Raw genomic sequence first — 22,442 nt, 5'->3', positions numbered from 1 at the left:
TTCAGGAACCATCCATAGGTTCTGGACCGGTCTTTGGTTCTGTACCTGGAGCAGGCAGTGGCTGCTCATGGCTCTGTAGCACGGCCGGTAGCATTTATAGGTGGGTCTGTCCCCGAGGCAGTAGCCCCACTTTTTCACCATGTGGAAGCGCTTGGCGTGCCAAATGTGCGTCTCCAGCCACACGTTCTTCCTTTGTCGCCGGTTGAACTCCAGCAGCAGATTCCCATGCCGTCGGCGGGCCTTGCGACTCTTACTCTTTGTTAGTTCCTTCTTCTTTGAGCTGGCCACCAGGTTCTTCTCACGCTGGAGGCAACAAAATCACCGAACATATCAATAGTCATTCTCTGAGGAGAAAAGGAGATTTACGCATGTCTGGAACAGAACAGCTTCAGCATAGTTCTCGCTAGCATTATAACAGAGTAACGGCCCATTACGCTGCTGCCTGAAAAAAATTACGCTGCAATTGGGCCGTTACATTGTTTTTGACATTGTGTAGTGGGAAAATGATCATTTCTCTAAATTGATTATGAATCAGAAGCAGCTGGTCCATAATTTATCCATCAACCTTCGTCAAAGCCATTTAAAGATGCCAATCGTGACTTACCTTTCTGCTGACTAAAGTCGCTAACCGGGACTCTTGTCTGTTGTTGCGGGCAAGAAAGGAGACACACCGGACACACAGTTCTCTGGTGTGGACAGAACCATTAATATGTCCCGCTTCTCTGGTTTGTAAACTGAAGTTACAGTCCCTCATGTAAAGGAATAATAACAATAATAATAATAATAACAATAATAATAATAATAATATCCTCTGTTTGTTGTGGGACTTGACTGATTAAACATTGTTCCTCCTAATGCTGCAGCTGTCTGCCAAGTAAAGTTGAAAAGATATTCAAAGATTTGACCTTCCAGAATCAATAACATCAAAGCGAATTGGCTCGGCATCTTTTCCAGATGCCCCCTGGACGCCTCGCTGGAGAGGTGTTCCAGGCACATCCCATTGGGAGAAGCCCCCAGGACACGCTGGAGGGACTACATGTCTCGGCTGGCTTGGGAACGCCTTGGGGTTCCCCCGGAGGAGCTGGAGGAGGTGTGTGTGGATCGGGAGGTCTGGGCGGCTTTGCTTGAGCTGCTGCCCCCGTGACCCGACTCTGGATAAAGCGGAAGAAAATGGATGGATGGATGGATGGCATGCAATTCCTCCTTCATGCGCTAGTCGGCTTCAATCGTGTAATGTGTGAAGAAGCCCTTATTCTTGTCGAATACGTTGATTTCTTATGTGATATACCATTCTACGTGAAATTCGCCAAATGTGAGTTCTCTTCTAGGTTTTACATCATTTACCATAATAATATGGCGGTTTGATTCCTTACTGCTTCTTCTGCATTTGAGCTCTACAATTTTGTCATTAGTCAGCGTATCAGCGTTAGTGGTCCATATTATCATTTGCTTTATTTTCTTTCTGTTTTTCTCCCTTCCTTCATTGACAGTCTGTTCAGTGTTGCAGTTTTCTCTTGCAATTTTTTTGTAATATTTCCCCCTTCAGTCATTTCTTCTGGAATTTCCTTGTGGTTAGGTTCCAGTGTTTCCACGAGATCCCGTAGAGAAAAATTTGGTGCTCTGTATATGACTACATTTTTTTCTCTAAATTTCTTATGCCCAAGGACTGCCACCCCCCCAACCCGGAGAACCCCCTCCCCCAGACATTTATGGGTTGCTGTGTTTGCATTATAGGCAGCTGTTCCCAAGTTCTGTTCACCTTTTCAGGTAGTTCTTCCATTATTTGTGTTTAAAATGTATTCAAATTTTGTTCATTTTTTCTCAAGTTCTTTCAGTTTTTGTTCAATACTGGCATTATATTCTACAGCCTTTTGTTTCTCCTCCTTGTTATGTTTCATAATTCTGTTTTTAATCTTCTCAAATTTTTCACAAATTTCAGCAGCTACTAAGTTCAGCCATTCCTTTGCCCATAATTTGCCTTCTGCTCTAGCATTAGCACAGTTAGGACATCTCCATACACAATCTGGTCTCTCCACAACTTCACACTGACCAACTGTCAGTGGTGGGCACAGTTCCGATAATCCGATAACAGATAATTATCGAAGATAATGTTTTCATTATCGGATTATCTTTTTAGATAACTTTAAAAACCATTATCGGAATAATTATCTTCCGATAAACTTTTGTCCGATAAGTTTTAGACCGATAACATAGTAAACAAAGCTGAACAGCGACAAACATTTTTAAAATTTAAAATCATTAAGCACCTACCTGTTAAAAGTTTCCTAACAGATGTGTAGTTCTACCCTCTGCAAACACAAGAGAGCTGCTTCTATGAGAAACTGCTCTATCCTCTGCAAGTAAAGACGAACCAGTCACAAAAAAAAAAAAAAAAAAAAAAAAAAATTGCTTTTAACACCATACTGATATGCTGGCAATATCACCCAAGTCATCCAGAGGCATACATTTTTAACTTATGGTTCAAATTTTAACCAAAATAATTTCGGACAAGTTATTTAAAATTACTGTCACATCTGAAGTTTTATAAAGTGAAAATATCAGATATATGTTTTAGTTTTAAAGTAATGCGCTAATTTTTAAGGTTTTAGTGAGGACATGCTGTGTCCAGCAGTGCATTATGGGTAGGATAGGGTAATCTTAGTACGTTCACGACAGGACAAATGCATTTCAGACACTCCGTTCAGGCTCCATGGACAACAGCATTAAACTCTAGTGCCTAAAACTCTCATGAATATATTCTCTGGGTTTATAGACGTTGTTATTGTATTTGCATTTGTTAAATTCCATGCATATTAAATGTAGCAGACACGGATTATCTGGAATTTTGTTTTGGCAAGTTTTCACAATCTCTACTGCCATCTACTGGCCAGTAGTGTTCATGGCAGTATTCGTCCTGAAGCTGGGCAGACACTGTATGATATTTTTAAATCACTGTACTCGGTTTCAGTTCAAACTGTACCACAGAACTGCACAGTGTAAAAGTTCAGAGCGCCTAATTTATGTTCTCACACACATTGTATGTTCAAAAACCACAAGTCGGATTCGTGTTTCCAGAAGCTTTTTTTTTTTCAAACTTAATTTACAAAAACTCTTGATGGGAGACATCAAAGTTTAAAAACAAAACAAAACAACAAAAAAAATATAACAAATATTATAAAATATTACAAGACAGGTCTGCAGTGTTTGCACATGCACAGTGCGAGTGGTTGGACACTTGTAGCTCTTCAGCAGCAGGATACCCTCACGACGGCCAACCAGAATAATATCAAACAGGTTTGATTTTCATTCGACCATACAATCGGCGATCAGGAGGCGGTCGTGAGATGTTAAACGTAGCTTGTTACTCCATGTACACTACACGATGCAGGACGCGCGATTAACCTGAAACTCGGTCCAAAAAAATTTGCGCACAAATGAAAAATCATCTGAAAAGGGCCAAAACTTGCAGTGTAAAGCCAACATTTATGTGTCAAGACAATACTGAGTGCACGTTTTACAATATAATAAAACGCGTGCACAATTATATAATAAAACCTGCGCACAACATCATAAAACGTGCGCACGGCACAATATAATAAAATGAGCGCACATTCTGTAGTAAACAAGAGCTTCCAGCAGGGGGCAAAATGTTCAAAGACAGAAGTGTGGGCTCACTGTTTTGGTCTATTGTCGCTTTTGATGCTACCAGAAGCGATCGTGGTGTTAAAACTCAAATTCAGTTTATTAGTAGTTGCAAATGTACCAGAGACAATACTGGAATTTATCGGTTATCTGTAACTTCCAATACATTTTGGGGGGGTTTATCATTTTATCTTTATCAAAGATAACTTTTCAGTTATCTGATTATCTGTTATCAAAGTAAATTTTTTGGTTATCTGTGCCCACCACTGCCAACTGTCATATATAATTTCAGGGACACATCACACATCAATTAACTCCCTGTGGTTATACTACAGCACTGAGATTGGAAAAAGAGACTAAAGGATTATTAACCAAGCAAGAGGTCTGTATGAGGAAATATCAGACTGAGAGTACAGACCGAGTGCAGCGAGGTCCATGCGAAAAACACAAAGGTCTGATATCCCCGTACAGACCGAGCAAGTGAGGTTTATTAATTTTTTTTATTATATGGCTGTTACATACATATAAACACGCAAACTTACAGTATTGTCCGAATATGCTGCTGACGGTGTTGGACTCTTTCACTTTCTTCACCTCCATGAAGAACTTGCTAACAGACCATCTGGTTGTCAGCTGGTAAGCTTTCAATCTGTGTCTTTTTTCCGATGCTTTTGAGATATTTATGGAGTATGTCATGTTCTACTTGCTTTTTCTAATCGCATTTTTAGCTTCCTGGTTTGTAAAGAAAATATGCATTGCGGACCAACTGTCATGGAAACCAGTCTGATATTTTTCCATATGACACCGGTAATCAACCAATCACAGCCCACATAGCGTCACAGCCATATAATAATGTTATATAATTTCAGGGATTTTTTTTTAATTGTAGTAAATTTGAATAAAATCTCTAACGTTTAATTCATAGCTTGTAGAGTAAATAAACTCATATGACATCAATAAACTCCCTTTGGTTGTACTACTGGGAAATTTTTATTCCAATAAATTTGAATAAAATCTCAATAACTTTTTAATTATTGCTTGTAGTGCAACCAAACTCACATCCATGAACTCCCTCTGGTTGTACTTGGGAGGGGAGAAGCAGTCTGTTTGGACTGAAAGAAGTCCAAAACAGACAAAGAATAAACCCTGGACAACCTCCTTATGATTTCTATTGAAGGAGATGAGTCAGAAACATTCAGCTTTGAGTCAGCTCGCAACAACTGCGCCAAGATAGAATAAAAGAAGAACTTACGTTACTGCCTAAGCATTCTTTAATCAAGTCTATAACAGAAATATACATGTAACTGTTTTAGTTTCAATAAATGTTTTAAGCTCATGATTTGCATGTTATAGTGAACTTAAGTACCTGATTCTCCAATATTTTGGAAACATGATAAGAATAAGGTAAAAATATCATGGTCTAATTAAGTTCAAGAGATACTGAGTATATTCAGACAGACAAAGAAGGTCCTTTATAAGCCCATAATGCAAAAGCCTCAGTGGGGCCCCAGCGGCCCCCAAACCCCCGACTTTTTAAGGTAATTTTTCCCCCCATTCTATTACTCTGCTAACAGGGTTCTCTGGTAAGAACCCTGATTCAGATTACAGCAGCCCCGCAACAGTACATGTTGACTCTGCAAAACTTTCAGGAGTTGTTCCAGCCTGTGCAACAATGAGGGCAACACCACAGCAACCACAGGTCCATACCAGGCCCCGTACATCACAAGCCCATATCAAAGTTCTCAAAGGAGACAATAAATCTCTGTTGGATTAAAACTATTTGTTGTGTGGGCTGCCAGAAGAGGTACTGCTGGCCCACCACCAGATGGCGCCCTGCCTGAAGTGCGGGCTTCAGGCACGAGAGGGCGCTGCCGCCACGGACACAGCCGGGGGTGACAGCTGTCACTCATTATCTCATGACAGCTGTCATCCATCTACACTTCATCATTCCACTCCATAAAAACCGGACGTCATCTCCACCTCGTTGCCGAGATATCATCTACCTGTGAAGGTAATATTCTCAGCCTTAACTGTGTCTTAGTCTGAACTCTTTTTGCAGCCGCTTTCCTGTGGTGTTCCTTATCTGAGAGATTGGCGTTTGGTGTGATCAGCGACGGCTTCGCTTCACACCCCAACCAGATAAGTGGTTAGACAGGAGCTGCACGAGTGTGTGTTAGAGGTGGAGGTGGAATTCCCACCATTGTTGTTACTGGGTGTCCACGTACCCACATCTGACTGTTTTTGCTCCTCGCCAGCAGTACCAGATCCGACACTCGGAGACGGTGGCCACCTGGGGACTCGGAACTTGGCGGCTCCAGTATTCTCCAGGTTCGGTGGCGGAGGAAACCGTGTGGTTCCGGTTCTTCTCAGGACAGACATCTTCTATCCTCGAGCCTGCCCACACGTCACCTTTGTGGACTGACTGTTTGCTCAAATTCTGTAATCCTCTGTGTTTTTGTTGTGCTCTTTCACAACAGTAAAGTGTTCATATTCGACTCTTTCATTGTCCGATCATTTGCGCCCCCTGTTGTGGGTCCGTGTCACTACACTTTCCCAACACTATTGGCAGTTAGTCTTGTTTAAATGCTGCTCAATGTCTTGAAAGCATGTATATTTCATCATAGACCAGCATGGGGTGTTCAAGAGCACAAGAACCTGACTGACTTGATGCCACCTCATGGACCAAGCAGGTTGTCAGTACCACTTAAGGGAACCAAACATTTACAAGCCAGCTTCACTATACCAAATTATTTGTCTGATCATAAAGATTCCAAAAAGGTACACATAATTTGGACCATCTATGACTGAATGTGGTGGAGTTATGGGGTAAAAACAGCAAAAATTGTGACAAATGTCAATTTCAGTTTCTACAGGGGTCAAAAGTTCCAATTTTGGAGGAAAAAAAAAACTGAAGAAAATTACTGGTTTATAGTTATAGTTTTGACCATGCAGAATGCTTGGTCTCCGAAGTAATGGTCAAACAAGGTCAACGTCCACTGGATTCTACAGCATGACAGGTGTAAGTATGTAAGGTCATAATGAAGCATGACAGATGGTGCAAACATTCTTAGAATTATATTAGCTCAACCAATAATACTGACCTTTGTAATAAATTTTGCTGTTTCTACCCTGTAACATTCAGTCATAGTCAAACTTTACATTTTTGGAACTTTCATAATAATAATAATAATAATAATAATAATCACTATTTAACCAGGTAGAAATTCCATTGATCTCAAAACTTCTTTTACAAGGATGACCTGGCCAAAAAGGCAGCAGCACATGTCATAATGGACAGGTTAACATCAACATGGGAATGCTGGTGATAAATAAAATACAATCATCTTGGTCATAACATTGCACATGATATGAAGTCTCAAGCAGATTTAGAAACATAGGCATTGCACAAAAGAATCCCATTTCCAATCTTGGAAAATAGACCGGAAGGTGCTCAAGGAGGTCAGTCTGGACTGTTTCAGTTTGGAACGGAGAATGTTCAGGTCAGAGGGACCTGAAAAACTGAAGGCATTCTTTCCTGCTTCAGTGCGGACATGAGGTACACAAAAACAAAATATGTCATTCGAGCACAGAGCATAATGGCTTTAAGATCTCTGAAGTAAACTGGATAAATAGGTCGGAACCAGACCAATAAGAGTTTTGCAAACCAGACTCATCCAGTGTGTGTCGCCTGACAGACAAAGTGGGCATGCCTGCTTTGGCATACAACTCACAGTGGTGGATGAGATGGCTATAACCACTGATGAATCTCAGGGCGCAATGACACAGCAGGGTCAAGGACTGTAGACAACTGGCTGAAGCACACCTATACACGACATCACCATAGTCCAATAAGGGCAGGAAGGGAGCAGTTGTCAGGAGCTTCCAAGCAATTAAGGAGAAGCATGACTTATTTCAATCAATCAATCAATCAATTTTTTTATATAGCGCCAAATCACAACAAACAGTTGCCCCAAGGCGCTTTATATTGTAAGGCAAGGCCATAGAATAATTATGTACCCATTTCTGTAAAGGAAGCTTACCTTCACCCTTAGTTTGGAGATCAAGTGTTTAAAATGAACTTTAAAAGAGAGCTCCGTGTCAATAGCCAATCCCAAATACTTGTAGCTGCTGACTATTTTTTTATTTTATTTAATCTTTATTTAACCAGGAGGTCCCATTGAGATTAAAAAAAACTCTTTTTCAAAGGAGAGCTGACCAAGACAGGCAGCAGCATAAAATAACCATGATTACAGACATAACATCACAACAACACATAGAGTAAAAAGTGTATCAGTAACAATTTTAGAACTGGCTCACTGCACCAAATTAAAAGCATTGACATCTTAAAGAAACTGCCTCTAAGTCTCATTCAGAGAAACCAGGCAGTCCAGTTGTAAAGTATCTTTCAGACTATTCCATGCAGTGGGGGCAGAATAAGCAAATGCCTTTTTCCCCAAGCTCAGTACGAACATTTGGAACTGAAAGTAAGCAAAGGTCACGAGAGCGCAAGGAATATTAATACAATAACATGCTTTTGGAGGGCGGTATGCATTTTCAGAGGCCCAGTGTCCATGCCCAGTCGCCTAAAATGACCGATATTCACCCAAGTTAGACGAGGGCGAATATCTATCATTTTGTTATTATTTGTCATTTTGTTATGTTATTTGCATTATTATCACTTACTGAGATATACAACACGTGGAATCACATTAACAATATTTAATGTGATTTCAAAATGCACGACACCCAGCAAATGTGTACATAAAAAGTTGGCTCACTTTAACTTTTGTTGTGTTGGCTGGTGCCGCGCTGCTCTCCAAATTCGCCAGAGCGTCCTCATCAAACTGGCTGCTGTTCATTGTCGGACTATCCATGATAAAATCCATCCGGAATATCCATATGGGGACCAACACTCATTTTCGCCTTTTCATGTTATTGCCTGCGGACAGTTCTTGGGTTGCGCATGCTATGACATCATCACTTTATGCACAGTAGGCAGGTACTGGGATACCCGCCCGTTACTGCAGGCAGGTATGGACAGGTAGTGTAAATGTAAATCTATGCTACTGGCCCAGTAACGCCTTAGTAAGTGATAATAATGTCCAGTACTCCTTAGTATAGTAAGGACACATAGGTGAGATGGAAAAAGATCTAAAATCGCCTTGTATATGACAATATAGCAATGATTAAGCCTGTGGATTGCAAAAGAAGGCCATCCCATCTGAGAATATAACTTGCAATGATGAGTCAAGACTTTACAATCAATTAATCAATTTTATTTATATAGCGCCAAATCACAACAAACAGTTGCTCCAAGGCACTTTATATTGTAAGGCAAGGCCATACAATAATTACGTAAAAACCCCAATGGTCAAAACGACCCCCTGTGAGCAAGCACTTGGCGACAGTGGGAAGGAAAAACTCCCTTTTAACAGGAAGAAACCTCCAGCAGAACCAGGCTCAGGGAGGGGCAGTCTTCTGCTGGGACTGGTTGGGGCTGAGGGAGAGAACCAGGAAAAAGACATGCTGTGGAGGGGAGCAGAGATCAATCACTAATGATTAAATGCAGAGTGGTGCATACAGAGCAAAAAGAGAAAGAAACACTCAGTGCATCATGGGAACCCCCCAGCAGTCTAAGTCTATAGCAGCATAACTAAGGGATGGTTCAGGGTCACCCGATCCAGCCCTAACTATAAGCTTTAGCAAAAAGGAAAGTTTTAAGCCTAATCTTAAAAGTAGAGAGGGTGTCTGTCTCCCTGATCCGAATTGGGAGCTGGTTCCACAGGAGAGGAGCCTGAAAGCTGAAGGCTCTGCCTCCCATTCTACTCTTACAAACCCTAGGAACTACAAGTAAGCCTGCAGTGTGAGAGCGAAGTGCTCTATTGGGGTGATATGGTACTATGAGGCCCCTAAGATAAGATGAGACCTGATTATTCAAAACCTTTTAAGTAAGAAGAAGAATTTTAAATTCTATTCTAGAATTAACAGGAAGCCAATGAAGAGAGGCCAATATGGGTGAGATATGCTCTCTCCTTCTAGTCCCCGTCAGTACTCTAGCTGCAGCATTTTGAATTAACTGAAGGCTTTTTAGGGAACTTTTAGGACAACCTGATAATAATGAATTACAATAGTCCAGCCTAGAGGAAATAAATGCATGAATTAGTTTTTCTGCATCACTCTGAGACAAGACCTTTCTAATTTTAGAGATATTGCGTAAATGCAAAAAAGCAGTCTTACATATTTGTTTAATATGCGCTTTGAATGACATATCCTGATCAAAAATGACTCCAAGATTTCTCACAGTATTACTAGAGGTCAGGGTAATGCCATCCAGAGTAAGGATCTGGTTAGACACCATGTTTCTAAGATTTGTGGGGCCAAGTACAATAACTTCAGTTTTATCTGAGTTTAAAAGCAGGAAATTAGAGGTAATCCATGTCTTTATGTCTGTAAGACAATCCTGCAGTTTAGCTAATTGGTGTGTGTCCTCTGGCTTCATGGATAGATAAAGCTGGGTATCATCTGCGTAACAATGAAAATTTAACCAATGCCGTCTAATAATACTGCCTAAGGGAAGCATGTATAAAGTGAATAAAATTGGTCCTAGCACAGAACCTTGTGGAACTCCATAATTAACCTTAGTCTGTGAAGAAGATTCCCCATTTACATGAACAAATTGTAATCTATTAGATAAATATGATTCAAACCACCGCAGCACAGTGCCTTTAATACCTATGGCATAAATTTGCAATTTATGCCATAGGTTTGTTTACAATTTGTTATAAATCTCAAGGCAGCATGATAAGCTGTATCAATTTTATGAAGACACTGAGCAGAGGCTTGCATGTACAAAACATCACCACATTCCAGCACTGATATAAACATGGTAGCATCAAATCGCTTTTTTACATTAAAAGAAAAACACAACTTATTACGAAAGTAAAAACCCAATTTCAGTCTGTTTTTTTCACTAGTTGAAGAACATGTGCTGTGAAATTTAAGGAGACATCAATGACAATACCCAGATATTTATAAGAACTAACGGTCTCAATGATCCTTCCATCCAGGGTGACCACAGCAGGGATGTGTGCTCTAAACTTTGAGTTCCTAAACAGCATGAGTTTGGTCTTTTCAGCATTAAGAACAAGCTTTAGCTGATGTAGGTTATCCTGAATAACATTAAAAGCATCCTGCAGGTATGGCCAGGGCAAGAGCAGATGCACAACAGTAAATGACTGTGTCATCTGCATAGAAATGAACATTAGCATCAGACACATTTTGACCCAAATTATATATATATATATATATATATATATATATATATAGTATAAATAAAAGAGGACCTAAAATAGAACCCTGTGGTACATGCTTGGAGACTAGCTCCACTAGCTCAAGAACATTACTTTGGGCAGTTTTGATTGATGGTATGTTCTCTAAGGAAACAAGTAACTTAGAGAAAAACATTATTTTTAATGTTTCTGCATTCAAGACTAGTTTGAATTTCTCCAGAAGGTTCTGCACCACATCAAAAGCAGACTGCAAGAATTCAAATGCCTGTGTCACTGCGTTTGAGAAGCAATAGATTATGGTGTCATCAGCATTAAGATGATAGAAAGCGTTTGATAGGTTTGTACACAGGTCAGTAGTATAAAGTGTGAAGATGGGTCCCAAGACTGAGCCTTCATGACCAGACAAATAATGTGGTATACTTCTCAATATTATTTGCGCATTTCAAATGTTGACCCCTGTGTAATTCTTCATTGGCCCCTACCTGGCTATAGCTACCACCCTGGGATGGCCACCGTACATTTTGTAAGAGTTGTTTAGGCACCTTAAGTGGTGCAAGTTAGGTCAAAATTGGTTTTGGGCTCAAGGGCTATAAAAGCTGGTGTGTTGGCAAGGGAAAACTTACCACCCAATTGGCTGCATCTCTCAGCCTGTGAGGCAGCCGCTTGGTGTTGTGGCTCATGGCCCTTCTTCTCATGTGTTTGGGCAGGGCTGCGAACACATGGCAGCTGCCTGTTGTCTTGGTGACGGCTTTCAACATGGCTTTCACCTCTGCAGCTCTCGCTCTGGCAAAAGCACTCACTGCAGAGGTCCAGGAGCACAAATGATAAAAATCATTAATCTGACACAGAGTCTGTATTTGACAACATTCATTTAAGACTTTTCAACTAAATGAAATGTTTTCTATAAAAACAACAGCAGAACTCTACCCTGCTGGTGTCTAAATTAATCTATAGACTTCATAAATATTTGACTGTGTGGCACAGACTTGAGAAGAGAGATGCCCATCTGGCATGACCATGACAATCATCAGATAATGTTATGAGACTTGTGTGATGTTAACTTAACTGGACACTCAGGATGTCTACACCAAATCATCATGATGAGCAGTAAATCAAATCAAGACATTTGGCTGGAACACGTGCCTCGTATCAGCCGTGCACACCTTGTGATGGCTGCATCATCATGTCCAGGCAGATGAACTCTTCTTGATACTATGGATTCTTTTTTTTTCCCCCCTGTGCGCAGTAGGAATATTGGATGTTTCACTAAGTGCCAAGTAGGGATGGGTATTGATACGATTTTATCGATATCGATGCCATTATCAATTCCGCTTATTGATGTGATTCTTTATCGATTTCCTTATCAATGCCTCTTGTGAATTTTCTGTGTACTAAAAGTAGGCTTTACAGGTTTTCTATGTCAACAACACTTTGAGTCTTAAAGTAAATAAATATGTAATTGGTCACTGGATCTTGATCTCTGGACATAAATAAAAATAAACAAAATCTGTAGTTTTCGTCAAAAGCATTTCCTTTCAGGTATAAATGAGACATCAATGTCAATGTAATTCCTAAAGAACGGAGGCTGCAATCAATGTAAAGAAATGATCATTTTTCCAATAAACACCCTCAAAAACAATGGCATCTCCGGCATAATGTGAACTGAAGGACCGATAAGGGAATCGTTAAGCAAAAAGGCTGGTGATGTCGGTGGATCAAAACATTTATCGATTCTTAAAAGGAACCGGTTTTTGACACCCATCCCTAGTGCCAAGCAGGCACAGTATCTCCCCACAGGATAACATTATCAAATAACCAACCTAAAAATAACTGCACCTTGGCATGTGTGTTAGAGCATCATGATTCACTTTTCATCTAAATTGTCACACATTTATATCCATTTTTCACCAATTTGTGATGCATCATTACATCCCAAGTGTATTTGTATGAAAACCTAAATATATTTACCCGTGATGTACTTTGGCATCTCAGTAGCGTAGCCACCACCATCAGGCTGATGTCCTCGAACCCACCCCACTCGGTCCTGATGGTGCCTCTGCACTGATGTTGATGGTCTTTCCTTATTATCACCTTTCAGAAGAAGAACTTCTTGTTATTTCAGGAAAACTCAAAGAAAACTACAAGTAGTTAAATCATTGAAGTAAAAAATAAGTTGACAAAGCTTAGTTCTTTTGATCATTTTTGACAATTCAAACCGTTTGCTTGGCTCTGAGTCGATCTCTGTGATTTAGGAGTCATCTGGACTACCTCAAACTTCTCAAAAACTGAAGTGCCATTAAGGCTAAAACACCCCATTATTTATAGGAGCTGCCACTAAATCTGACATTTAGGAGCTAAAAAAGTACCTCCTCCATTGTGTGTGCAGCTCTGCTGAGATGATGAATACTGCACACTGACAGGCTGGTCTCTCATTTTCTTCTCTCTCATCTTATGTTTAGCTCCAGACATTTTCTAGTACAGACAAAAATAAAAATAAATTCAGTCTACCGTGGCCAGTCAGGTTGATTCAGACACAAAATCCACATCAAACTGCAACAGGATGCATAATCCCAAAACAAACTGCTCATTAAACATTTACCAATCCACAGACAAGTGACAACAACTGGATAATTGTCAGTTACCAAATAAAAATTACAACTTTTATCATTTCCAGCTTTAAAAACATCTGTATAACACTGCAAAATAGATGTCTGTGGGTCTTTGACTGTGTCAGTCAAAACAAGACACAAGATGTTTGTCATGTTTGACTGGTTATTTTATACATTCTGTGATCAACTCAATACTTTTTCAATCAATAGTTTATCTGATAATTAAAAACTAACATTTTCTATGACTAAAACTAATGTCATTTGTGTCACTGATCAAGAGCCAACAATCTAAAGTCAAATAATAATAACATTTCTAGAGGTATAAAACAAGAGTAACTCTTTTGATCCAAAGATCTGTTTAAGAAATCTGAGAAATGTTTAATATTTTCTGGTATTTCGTAGACTATGAAATATTAGCCACACAATAATGAAAATATTTGCCTGTTCTCAACAAGCAATTTCAATTAATTAATCATTTTAAAAGAATTTTAAAAAGCAAAATGTCAACAACTGTATGGTCAGAAAAAAGGAGTAACCGCACAGTGTGCTGGGCGTCTCCTGCAGCACTGAGTTGAGCAACAGTAAAGCTTGGTGATGTAAACAAGTTGTAATCAGTCAGTAAATGATAATCGACTGCATTTATATCACGCTTTTCCATCAGTATCAGACACTAAAAGGGCTTCACACATCAATACCTCACCTTCACCCAGATGTCAGGCTGCTGCCATGCAAGGCGCCCACTACACACCGGGAGCAACTAGAGGATTAAGGACCTTGCCCAAGGGCCCTTAGTGATTTTCCACTCAGGCTGGGATTTGAACCGAGGATCCTCTGGTCCCAAGCCCAACACTTTAACCACTAGACCATCACCTCCCCTAAGTCAGTCCATATGCTGCCCCGATTGTCACCCAACAGCATCTCGCAAGACTAGAATATTGTGAAAAAGTTCAATATTTCTTGTCAGTTATTTCAGAAGAATAAACTTTTATATATTCTGCACTCATTACATATAAAGTAAAACGTATCAAGCATTCTTTTTCCAATTTGATAGTTACAGCCTACAACATTAAAAAAATGTATCTCAAAATATTAGAATTTTTTTGTAAGATCAAGTTAAAAAATAACAATACAAAACATCAAACCTCTGAATAGTATGTTCATTTAAGCACTCAGTACTTGGTTCGGGCTCCTTTACAATGAATTCCGGCATCAGTGCACCATGGCAAGGAGGCGATCAGCCATGTGGCACCGCTGAGGTTGCCACATGGCTGATTTGATAGCAGCCTTCAGCTCATCTGTATTGTTGGTTCTGGTGTCTCTCACCCTCCTTCTTGAAAATACCCCATAGTAAATCTGTGGGGTATCGTCTTTGGGGCCAATCAAGTAAAATAATACCATGGTCAACAAAGCAGTTATTAGTAGTTCTGGCACTGTGGACAGGGCCAAGTCCTGCTGGAAAAGGAAAATCAGCATCAATGGAAGCGTGAAGTGCTGTAAAATCTCCTGGTCAACGGTCGTGTTGACTACAACCTGATAAAACACAGTGGACCAACATCAGCAGATGATCTGGTACCTCAAATCATAAGATTGTGGAAACATGACACTGGACTTCATGCAGCTTGGATTCTGTGTCTCTCCACTCTTCCTCCTGAGATTTTGATTTCAATATGTAACGCAAAATTTACTTTCATCAGAAAAGAGGACTTTGGACCACTGAGCAATGACCCAATTCTTTTTCTCCTGAGCCCAGAAAAGTCACTTTTGGCACTGTCTCTGTTTCAGGAGTGGACTAGGATTGTGACACTTGCAGTCCATTTCCTGGACATGTCTGTGCATGGTGGCTCTCGATACACTGACTCCAGCCTCAGTCCATTTCTTGCAAAGCTCCCCCATGTTGCTGAATCTGCTTTGCTTGACAATCTTCTCAAGGCTGCAGTCATCCCTGTTTGTGCATCTTTTTCCCCACCACACTTTTTCCTTCCAGTCCACTTTCCATGAATATGCTGTGATCCAGCTCTCTGGGAACAGGGAGTGTTTTCAGCAATGATCTTCTGTGTCTTATCCTCCTTGTGGAGGGTGTCAGTGAGTATGTTCTGGACAACTATCAAGTCAGTAGTCTTCCCCATGATTGTGCTGGTCTGCACTGAACCAGACTGACAAGTTCATGGTGCAGAAATAATGATTTAACTCAGTTTTGAAATATGGGGTTTTTTTTCTATATTTTTGGATGAGTAGTCCATAACTGACACAATCTGTTGTGATACAACATGACAACATACAACATGTGAATTTGTGTTTTTAATGTTAAGCACTTTGGAACCAGGAGTCGATGCTGTAAAGGGTTCTATAAATAAATGTTAACTGATTGATTGATACAATAATGGGACTGTATGCATCATGAAGACAAATAAAGTGCAGCCCAGGATGTATGACAGACATAAACCAGAAACAGGGAAAATTAGCCCAAAACTTAAACACTTCTGCATACAGATCCAAACGATTAGTATCGTGTTAGCTGTTTGTCCAACAAAACAAAGACATCTGAAGACACCATCTGTAACATTTTAAAAGCGCGCTCCTTCTTTTTCATCATGTTTCTGACATTTTTATGAACTCACCGATTTTGACGTAAAAAGAATCGACATGTGAAGCTAAAGCTAGCTTTCTAGGGTGGTCGCCTACGAGTAACATAAATTAAACCTATATAAACTAAACAATAAATACAGAATAATCACATACCATATAGTCACCACAGCATAAAGTTATTACTGAGGCTTTCTTTTTAATTTAAACGTGATCTGAATGTTCTCAACATATGAAGCTTTCACACGCCACTGCTTCGTTGTTTGCTTCCGCATTCGTAGTGCTCATGGGAGATTGAGTTTATCAAACGACACGTTTATGTGAAAGCAGAAAGAGCTGTTTGTTCATCAAAAAAAATTATTTCTGTACTACATATAACGATTGCTTTTCTTCTTTTTTATCTAGTAACGTGTTGGTTATTTTTTCCAATGAATCATTTAGATTAAAATGTATGCCGAGATTATTAAAAATTAAAAAGTTAAAAATCCGAGAAACAAATATAATCTAGGTGAAACATTGTATCTATTTAATAGATGCATGACCAAATAAATTCTCTTTGCTGTGGCAATCGTCAAAACCTGTTGATTTCACGTATTTTGAATCGGTTTACATTTGGTTTAGAACAGTTTAATCCGGTATTTTTTTTTTTGATCCTTTTAAAAACGGAGGAAAACCACGTGTGTGTGTGTGAGTGTGTTTTTTTAAGGCATTGTTTTCGGGCATGCGCAGATATCGAATATATAAATTTGTAACCTCAGTACGTGACACCGTTAAAAACTAAATATAATATGCGCGTCTAAGACGAGTTTTACGGTAAGTAGCTGTGACGTCAACTGTGTCGTTGCCGTTCGTCCTGCAGCAGCAAGCAGCAAGCAGCAGCAGCAGCAAGCAGCTCTGTGCCTTTTCCTTCGTTCTTCTGCTTCACTTTTGATTGAACATTTTCTCTATTTTCTTTGTATTATGGCTGCAATCATCAGGAGGATCGTCAGCACCTCCAAAGCTCCTGCAGCCATTGGGCCATACAGGTCAGAAGAACTTTGAGCCTTAAAAGAACAAAATAAAGTGACCATCGAAATAACATGTGACACGTGATGCAAGTTATTGGTTGAAATAAAAGGATTAATAAATGCAATAATCTTGACTGTGTTGAATGTTTGGTCTCCAAAGTTAAGGTCAAACAAGATCGACGTCCACTGGATTCTATGATGTTACATATGTTACCCCGTAACATCATAACTAATCATTACAGATGGTGCAAACTATCCTTTTTAGAACCATATTAACCCAAGCAATAATTTGCATCATTTTTTTTACTGAAATTGGAGCAACTTTAACTTTTAACCCCTGTACAAACTGAAACTGACCTTTGTCACTATTTGTGTTGTTTTTACCCCATAATTCCAGAACATTCACTCATAGATAGTCCACATGACACCTTTTTGGAATCTTTATGATCAGACAAATAATGTAGTATAGTTTTTAGTATGATTGGAGCATTTTTACAATTTGACCTGTGTAATTCTTCATTGACCCCGAGCTGGCTACAGCTACCACCCTGGGATGGTTATCATTAGGGTTGGGTATCGAATACCGGTTCCTTTAAAGTATCACTAAGAAATGATTCAATCCACCGACATCAATAGCCTTTTTGTTTAATGATTCCCTTATCGGTCCTTCAGTTCGGTACACCGGAGCGGCCGTTGTTTTTGAGGGCGTTTATCAGGAAAATGATCATTTCTCTACGTTGATTGCAGACTGCAGCGGGTCTGCTTGAAGCTTGAAGCAACGAAGCAGTGCTTCGACCTGTGGTACGTTGGTTCTCTGCTTCCCTGGTTTTCAGAAGCGGCAAGTCTGCAATTTCTTCTAAAAACCCTCTCAAAGCCATTTAAAGATGTCAGTCGTGAGTCACCTTTGTGTGGATTAAAGTCACGAACTGGGATTCTTGTCTTGTTGCAAGAAACAAGAATCGTCCTCCGTTCCACACTGGAGTTTTACGCGATGGTTCTCTGGCATGAGCACCAGCCAGTGCGTAAACTGAAGTTGTCCATCAGGTAATGGAAATAATAATAATAATAATAACTAGAAGCACTCAGAGAGTGCAAACCTCCGCCAAGGCCATGGGGTCACTGACGCCATAACATCTACACGCCATGGAATCATTGAACCTAAAAAAGTCTAACAATGATGTTTGCTCAGTAGTAAAAAAAAGTTTCATCTGCTGTGACTGGATAGCATGTATCCTTAGCGCTTGGCATCACAGTTTATTGCAACTTGCACCTTTCCCAGAAGCTACTGTCATCTGAGCACTGATATTGATATTGCATGTGCTTAAAAACAAATAAGAGACAAAACTCAATTTATTATTCAACTAAACTGCAACTATACGAGGGCTGTCAATAAAGTAACGGTCCTTTTTATTTTTGTTCAAAAACTATATGGATTTCATCATATGTTTTTACGTCAGACATGCTTGAACCCTCGTGCGCATGCGTGAGTTTTTCCACGCCTGTCGGTGACGTCATTCGCCTGTGAGCACTCCTTGTGGGAGGAGTCGTCCAGCCCCTCGTCGGAATTCCTTTGTCTGAGAAGTTGCTGAGAGACTGGCGCGTTGTTTGATCAAAATTTTTTCTAAACCTGTGAGACACATCGAAGTGGACACGGTTCGAAAAATTAAGCTGGTTTTCAGTGAAAATTTTAACGGCTGATGAGAGATTTTGAGGTGATTCTGTCGCTTTAAGGACTTCCCACGGTGTGAGACGTCGTGCAGCGCTCTCAGGCGCCATCATCAGCCTGTTCAAGCTGAAAACCTCCACATTTCAGGCTCTATTGATCCAGGACGTCGTGAGAGAACAGAGAAGTTTCAGAAGAAGTCGGTTTCAGCATTTTATCCGGATATTCCACTGTTAAAGGAGATTTTTTTAATGAAAGACGTGCGGACGGGTCCGCGCGTCGAGACGCAGCCGACGCGACGCTCCGCCACAGGAAAAACACCTCTGTTGAAAGCCTTAAGGACAAGTTGGAACATGTCCTGCTGTTAAACAATTTCTCATATACTCACTCCACTGAAAGCCATCAAAAGCCGCCTGGATTTTACAAATGGTTATCAACACGGAGGTGTTTTTCCTGTGCCGCCGCACCGCGTCGGCTGCGTCCCGACGCGCGGACCCGTCCGCATGTCTTTCATTAAAAAAATCACCTTTAATAGTGGAATATCCGGATAAAATGCTGAAACCGACTTCTTCTGAAACTTCTCTGTTCTCTCACAACGTCCTGGATCAATAGAGCCTGAAATGTGGAGGTTTTCAGCTTGAACAGGCTGATGACGGCGCCTGAGAGCGCTGCACGACGTCTCACACCGTGAAAAGTCCTTAAAGCGACAGAATCACCTCAAAATCTCTCATCAGCCGTTAAAATTTTCACTGAAAACCAGCTTAATTTTTCGAACCGTGTCCACTTCGATGTGTCTCACAGGTTTAGAAAAAATTTTGATCAAACAACGCGCCAGTCTCTCAGCAACTTCTCAGACAAAGGAATTCCGACGAGGGGCTGGACGACTCCTCCCACAAGGAGTGCTCACAGGCGAATGACGTCACCGACAGGCGTGGAAAAACTCACGCATGCGCACGAGGGTTCAAGCATGTCTGACGTAAAAACATATGAATGAAATCCATATAGTTTTTGAAAAAAATAAAAAGGACCGTTGCTTTATTGACAGACCTCGTATATATAGAGAGAGAAGTGTTTCATAAATGTTAAAAAATTCTAACATTTATGAAACACTTCTCTAAACAAGGCCATAGGGTCACTGACCCTAAAGAGATTCCCTCCTTGGCACAGTGATCTATTCAACAATTCAGTGTTACAACCAAAACTGTTGTGAAAGTGACGTGACACGGACCCACAACAGGGGGCGGTAATGAACGGACAATGGATAAGCCAAAAATAACAATTTAATGTTGTGAATCGCACAACGACGTACAGACAATAACAATATGGTGGACTGTCAATCATACACCAGGTGACGTGTGGGCAGGCTCGACGATAGAAGACGCCTGGCGAGAGAAGAGCTGGATCCCCACACAGCTTCCACCACCAACGGAGCTGAAGAACACCGGAGCTCCGGCGCCCTCTCGAGCTTGAAGCCCGCACTCCAAGCAGGGCGCCATCTGGTGGTGGTGGGCCAGCAGTACCTCCTCTTCAGCGGCCCACACAACACAAAACTATGATACATACACTTTTCTTTCCTTTATATTTGACATCCTTGACCATGAAAACATACCACTAGAACTTGGAATCACTTTTATGTCTTTATTAGTTCAAAAGTTATTATATAAAAATGATTTTTCGGTAATGGCGGTTTTCTTCTGGATCTAGCGCCATAACATTTGAAGCTACATCAAATCTGATGACACCTTACTGAATCAGTACAGATTCAGCTACAATTTGGTGTTAGTTGTGCATCTCTAGCTTCATTTGTCACCTCACACTGACACATTTTCTATTTTTCCCTATATTTTTGCATATTCTGGATCACCAGATCTGGAATCCGGATCCGATCATCACCAAACTTTGTTGTTTGATAGAACATTTGACTATGTTACACCCTAATTTTTTTCAAGCCTTTCTGCCTTGTTTTTGTGGAGTTAGAAACTAGAATGTCAAAATTCCCCCTATCCTGCAATGGTGAAGAATCTTTTAAAAAATTTCTGGATCCGGATTGTGATCCGGATCACCACTAAAATTTAATCACTTGTTCCTCTTGTCATTTCCAACTACCCCACAAAATTTAATCAAAATCCGTTCAAAACGTTTTGAGTTATCGTGCTGACAAACAAACAAACGTGACTGAAAACATAACCTCCTTGGTGGAGGTAATAATAATAATAATATCCTGTGTTTTGTGGATCTAAGTGGGCGAAGACGACGAAGAACAGGAGGAAAACGTTGCCACAAACAGCGGGAGAAGAAGAATCAATCAATCAATCAATCAACTTGTTTCTTATATAGCGCCAAATCACAACAAACAGTTGCCCCAAGGCGCTCCACATTGCAAGGCAAGGCCATACAATAATTATGAAAAACCCCAACGGTCAAAACGACCCCCTATGAGCAAGCACTTGGCCACAGTGGGAAGGAAAAACTCCCTTTTAACAGGAAGAAACCTCCAGCAGAACCAGGCTCAGGGAGGGGCAGTCTTCTGCTGAGACTGGTTGGGGCTGAGGGAAAGAACCAGGAAAAAGAGATCGATCACTAATGATTAAATGCAGAGTGATGCATACGGAGCAAAAAGAGAAAGAAACAGTGCATCAGGGGAACCCCCCCACAGTCTACGTCTAAAGCAACATAACCAAGGGATGGTCCAGGGTCACCCGATCCAGCCCTAACTATAAGCCTTAGCGAAAAGGAAAGTTTTAAGCCTAATCTTAAAAGTAGAGAGGGTATCTGTCTCCCTGATCTGAATTGGGAGCTGGTTCCACAGGAGAGGAGCCTGAAAGCTGAAGGCTCTGCCTCCCATTCTACTCTTACAAACCCTAGGAACTACAAGTAAGCCCGCAGTCTGAGAGCGAAGCGCTCTAATGGGGTAATATGGTACTACGAGGTCCCTAAGATAAGATGGGACCTGATTATTCAAAACCTTATAAGTAAGAAGAAGAATTTTAAATTCTATTCTAGCATTAACAGGAAGCCAATGAAGGGAGGCCAACACGGGTGAGATATGCTCTCTCCTGCTAGTCCCCGTCAGTACTCTAGCTGCAGCATTCTGAACCAACTGAAGGCTTTTTAGGGAACTTTTAGGACAACCTGATAATAATGAATTACAATAGTCCAGCCTAGAGGAAATAAATGCATGAATTAGTTTTTCAGCATCACTCTGAGACAAGACCTTTCTGATTTTAGAGATATTGCGTAAATGCAAAAAGCAGTCCTACATATTTGTTTAATATGCGCTTTGAATGACATATCCTGATCAAAAATAACTCCAAGATTTCTCACAGTATTACCAGAGATCAGGGAAATGCCATCCAGAGTAACGATCTGGTTAGACACCATGCTTCTAAGATTTGTGGGGCCAAGTACAATAACTTCAGTTTTATCTGAGTTTAAAAGCAGGAAATTAGAGGTCATCCATGTCTTTATGTCTGTAAGACAATCCTGCAGTTTAGCTAATTGGTGTGTATCCTCTGGCTTCATGGATAGATAAAGCTGGGTATCATCTGCGTAACAATGAAAATTTAAGCAATACCGTCTAATAATACTGCCCAAGGGAAGCATGTATAAAGTGAATAAAATTGAAGAAGAAAACTAAAAGGGTGGAAAT

General features: G+C 40.4%; 2 protein-coding genes across 6 annotated transcripts in view; one reads left to right on the top strand and one right to left on the bottom strand.

The window, feature by feature from the left end:
* The window catches only part of pop1 (POP1 homolog, ribonuclease P/MRP subunit), a 66,296-nt gene extending 49,873 nt beyond the window's left edge, over window positions 1-16,423 (bottom strand). For 3 of the 4 annotated variants that reach the window (XM_034173839.1, XM_034173838.1, XM_034173841.1), the window contains exons 1-5: window positions 16,280-16,393; window positions 13,298-13,403; window positions 12,900-13,022; window positions 11,555-11,730; window positions 46-303 (exon numbers count right to left, since the gene is read on the bottom strand). In XM_034173839.1, the coding sequence (XP_034029730.1) occupies window positions 46-303; window positions 11,555-11,730; window positions 12,900-13,022; window positions 13,298-13,403; window positions 16,280-16,282 (666 nt within the window). In that variant the 5' untranslated portion in view covers window positions 16,283-16,393. Of the gene's footprint in view, window positions 1-45; window positions 304-11,554; window positions 11,731-12,899; window positions 13,023-13,297; window positions 13,404-16,279 lie in introns of all 4 variants that reach the window. The other variant, XM_034173840.1, reaches the window with a different exon arrangement.
* Window positions 16,424-16,978: 555 nt separating this feature from the next.
* LOC117513617 (2-iminobutanoate/2-iminopropanoate deaminase-like) overlaps window positions 16,979-22,442 on the top strand; it is a 73,088-nt gene continuing 67,624 nt past the window's right edge. For both annotated transcript variants that reach the window (XM_034173836.1, XM_034173837.1), the window contains exon 1: window positions 16,979-17,148. In XM_034173836.1, coding sequence (XP_034029727.1) covers window positions 17,084-17,148 — 65 coding nt within the window. In that variant the 5' untranslated portion in view covers window positions 16,979-17,083. The remainder of the gene's footprint in view (window positions 17,149-22,442) is intronic.

The sequence above is a fragment of the Thalassophryne amazonica genome, chromosome 7 (genome assembly GCF_902500255.1).
Source record: "Thalassophryne amazonica chromosome 7, fThaAma1.1, whole genome shotgun sequence".
NCBI classification, from domain to species: Eukaryota; Metazoa; Chordata; class Actinopteri; order Batrachoidiformes; family Batrachoididae; genus Thalassophryne; species Thalassophryne amazonica.
Note: the sequence above shows the minus strand (reverse complement) of the source record. Positions and strands in the feature narration are given on the sequence as shown.